The sequence below is a fragment of the Hippocampus comes genome, unplaced genomic scaffold, assembly GCF_001891065.2.
Source record: "Hippocampus comes isolate QL1 unplaced genomic scaffold, H_comes_QL1_v1.1 scaffold97, whole genome shotgun sequence".
Taxonomy (NCBI): domain Eukaryota; kingdom Metazoa; phylum Chordata; class Actinopteri; order Syngnathiformes; family Syngnathidae; genus Hippocampus; species Hippocampus comes.
In genome coordinates, this window is record NW_017806172.1 from 253,879 (window position 1) to 256,539 (window position 2,661).

Sequence of the window (2,661 nt, forward strand, 5' to 3'; positions counted from 1 at the left end):
GGCCCGTGGTGGAGACGGGCGAGGCGGGACCTCCCGGGTTCATGCGCAGGGTCACGGTGAGGAGGGGATCCGAGGACTCGGCCGACTCGCCGCTCATCGGGGTGGCGGGAGCGCCAGGTAGGGTGCCAACTCGTGCCGAGTGCTGAGATACCGAACGCGGTCACAACTTCATGTAGCCCTCGCGCCGAGCCAATCGTTGGCACCGTTTCTTTGGACATTTTCCAGACCGCGCTTGCGTTCGATGACGTTGAAAGTGGAGCTTTTTTGTCTTTTTGCAGGCTATCCTCCCTTACAGCCGGTATCGTTCAAGCCTAACTGGAGCAGTCTCACAGGTATAGCGTTGCGATACGAGCACGTCACTCATCTTTACACCCAAACGATTTACAATAAGAAGCAGTTTGGCAAGCACTGAAGGACTCATCCAGGAAAAAGAGGCTTCAAACTGTTTCAAGCCACTCCCGCTTGAAGTGTACTGCCCAATTAAACCTAAAGGAATCGGTTACCCTCGAAGCAAAAGATTCAGCACGGGCGGTGCAGCAACACGTGTAGACAGACAACGTAACATCGCTCACAGTCACATATCGTTTATCTTCTGCGAAGAGCGACAAATATTAGTGCTGTACTGATGAGCAGAGAGGAGATGAGATGCCTCAATGAAAAGTTGTTTTTTTGGGGTTGCGGGGGGGCTGCAACGTATCAATGGAATTTCAATTCACCTCATTAGGAAAATAGGATTTGATAGACCAGTGTTTTGAGTTAAAAGCGTGGGCACGGAACAAATTTAACTCGCGTCTCAAGGCGGCACAGTATTGTGTTCACCTGCGCGTGTCTGCAGTGAGAAGTCAAGCTGTGAATAAAGCGCAGCCTTCACAAGAGGATGTTTAGATTGAAGTATTTCTTGAGGCACCAGTTGCAGATGTTCAGCAAAAGAATTTGCCCTCCCTCGCCGGTTGCTTAGTTACACACTCTCGCCATGCTCATTTTTTTTTTTTGTCTCGATCATACAAATACAGCAGAGCAGACCTCCGCCAAGGCCAAACAATCCTAATTGTGATCAGCGTAGGCCTAAATTGGATCATTAACATTCATCATTTAGCCACTCAGGCAATTAGAAGACTGCAACAAAACAAAAGTGAAAAGAAAAACCGATTCCCCCCTCCCCCAGATCTCTTAATGACTGTTCGGGCCTGAAAGAGAAAGAAAAAAATAAGGGCAATTGTACAAAGGAAAAAAAAGCCGAGTTTTTGCATACAAGAAGGAGAAAGCTGTAGGAGTCAAAACTTGTAAGAAGAAAAAACCCCCAACATGAACATTGAAGTTTACAAAAAATTCCTCGGAAATATTATATCGGGGGTGGGGGGCGGGGGCTTGAGTTTCGTGACAAATTGGAACATTGTAAGAACAAGTCATTGCAAAAAAGACAACATCATTTTATAAGAACAACCGTTAAATGGATCCGTAAGATGACGTCAGAAATGCCAATTCCCACCAACAGTCAATTTGTACTGTACTCAAATCATTTCTGGAAGAGGTCATATTTCGACAGAAATGATGCACAGCAATCCTTCTGTTCTGTTTTGTCCCCGGCAGGTCCGCTAGCAGCTAAAGTGCCCTGGCAGCCGTCGCACCGAGCTCCGGTCGAATCACTCGGTAAAGTCTTGCTCGGAAACACGACACCGGGAGCGGCGTTCGGCCTAAAGTCTATTGAGCGCGTTTTTCAAGCCGTACTTTGTTGTCGTTAGGTGTTCCGGTAGAGCGCTTCGCTTTGGCCGAGCCTTTCTCCTTCTCGGCCGGCCTCACTCTTCAGCCTTTCTCTGGAGAGTTTGGCATCATTCGCTTCGACAAGGTTTTGCTCAACGACGGCGGCCACTACAGTCCCCACACAGGTACCGATGCAAACGCGTGCCTTTGCTGATACTTTATAGGACCCGAAATTCCACTTGGGCAATTCTTCCACGGAAATACTTTCAAATAGACATTTTACTAAACGTGACATCTTGATTAAACAACAGATTTATAAAGCCCTGAGGAATGCCACTTTTACAATACAACATGAGACTTGTATGTTGTGAGAGGGAAGAAATTTCATCTGTGCTGTACTTTGCGCATACAGCACATTTGACAATAAAGTTGTACTTGATACTTGAAAGCAATTTACTGCTAGATGACTATTAGATGATTATTTTGGAGAAAAAAAACTTGTAGGGGGCGCTCCAATGTGTTTTTCTCGGGCTGGGCGGGACATTCACCACAGTATTGGCACTGATAGGACGATGGCAACTTGTGCCGCCTACCAACCTTTTGTTTTGACCAATCCCGGCAACGAATGAAAATGTCGTCATCGGCACGCACCTTGTTTTCGCCGGCTGAGTCCTATTAGCTCCATAATTGGCCCAGAAGCGGCGTTGTGGCTGATAGTTGTCATTTATTCAATGTCAATATGCGGATAAATAAATAGGCCTCTTAAATAACACCATGTTGATTTGGGGATCAAACCGATTGTCAGCCGACAAAAGTTTTCGGAACAGCCGCACATCCTAAGGCGCCCTGTTGTTTCGTGATCGGTCCGCACCACCGCAAGACAAGCTCGACTCGCGGGGTTTGGTCAAGTCTCAAATACTGCAAGGTTAAAAAAACACAACAGCATCTATTATGGGGGGG

At 46.9% G+C, this 2,661-nt stretch overlaps 1 protein-coding gene across 1 annotated transcript in view; it reads left to right on the plus strand.

Moving 5' to 3' along the window:
* The first annotated feature begins 6 nt into the window (after nt 1–6).
* The window catches only part of LOC109531825 (EMILIN-2-like), a 23,542-nt gene continuing 20,887 nt past the window's right edge, over nt 7–2,661 (plus strand). Inside the window, exons 1-4 of the mRNA XM_019896327.1 lie at nt 7–117; nt 279–332; nt 1,591–1,650; nt 1,743–1,886. Of these exons, the coding sequence (XP_019751886.1) occupies nt 42–117; nt 279–332; nt 1,591–1,650; nt 1,743–1,886 (334 nt within the window). The 5' untranslated portion in view covers nt 7–41. The remainder of the gene's footprint in view (nt 118–278; nt 333–1,590; nt 1,651–1,742; nt 1,887–2,661) is intronic.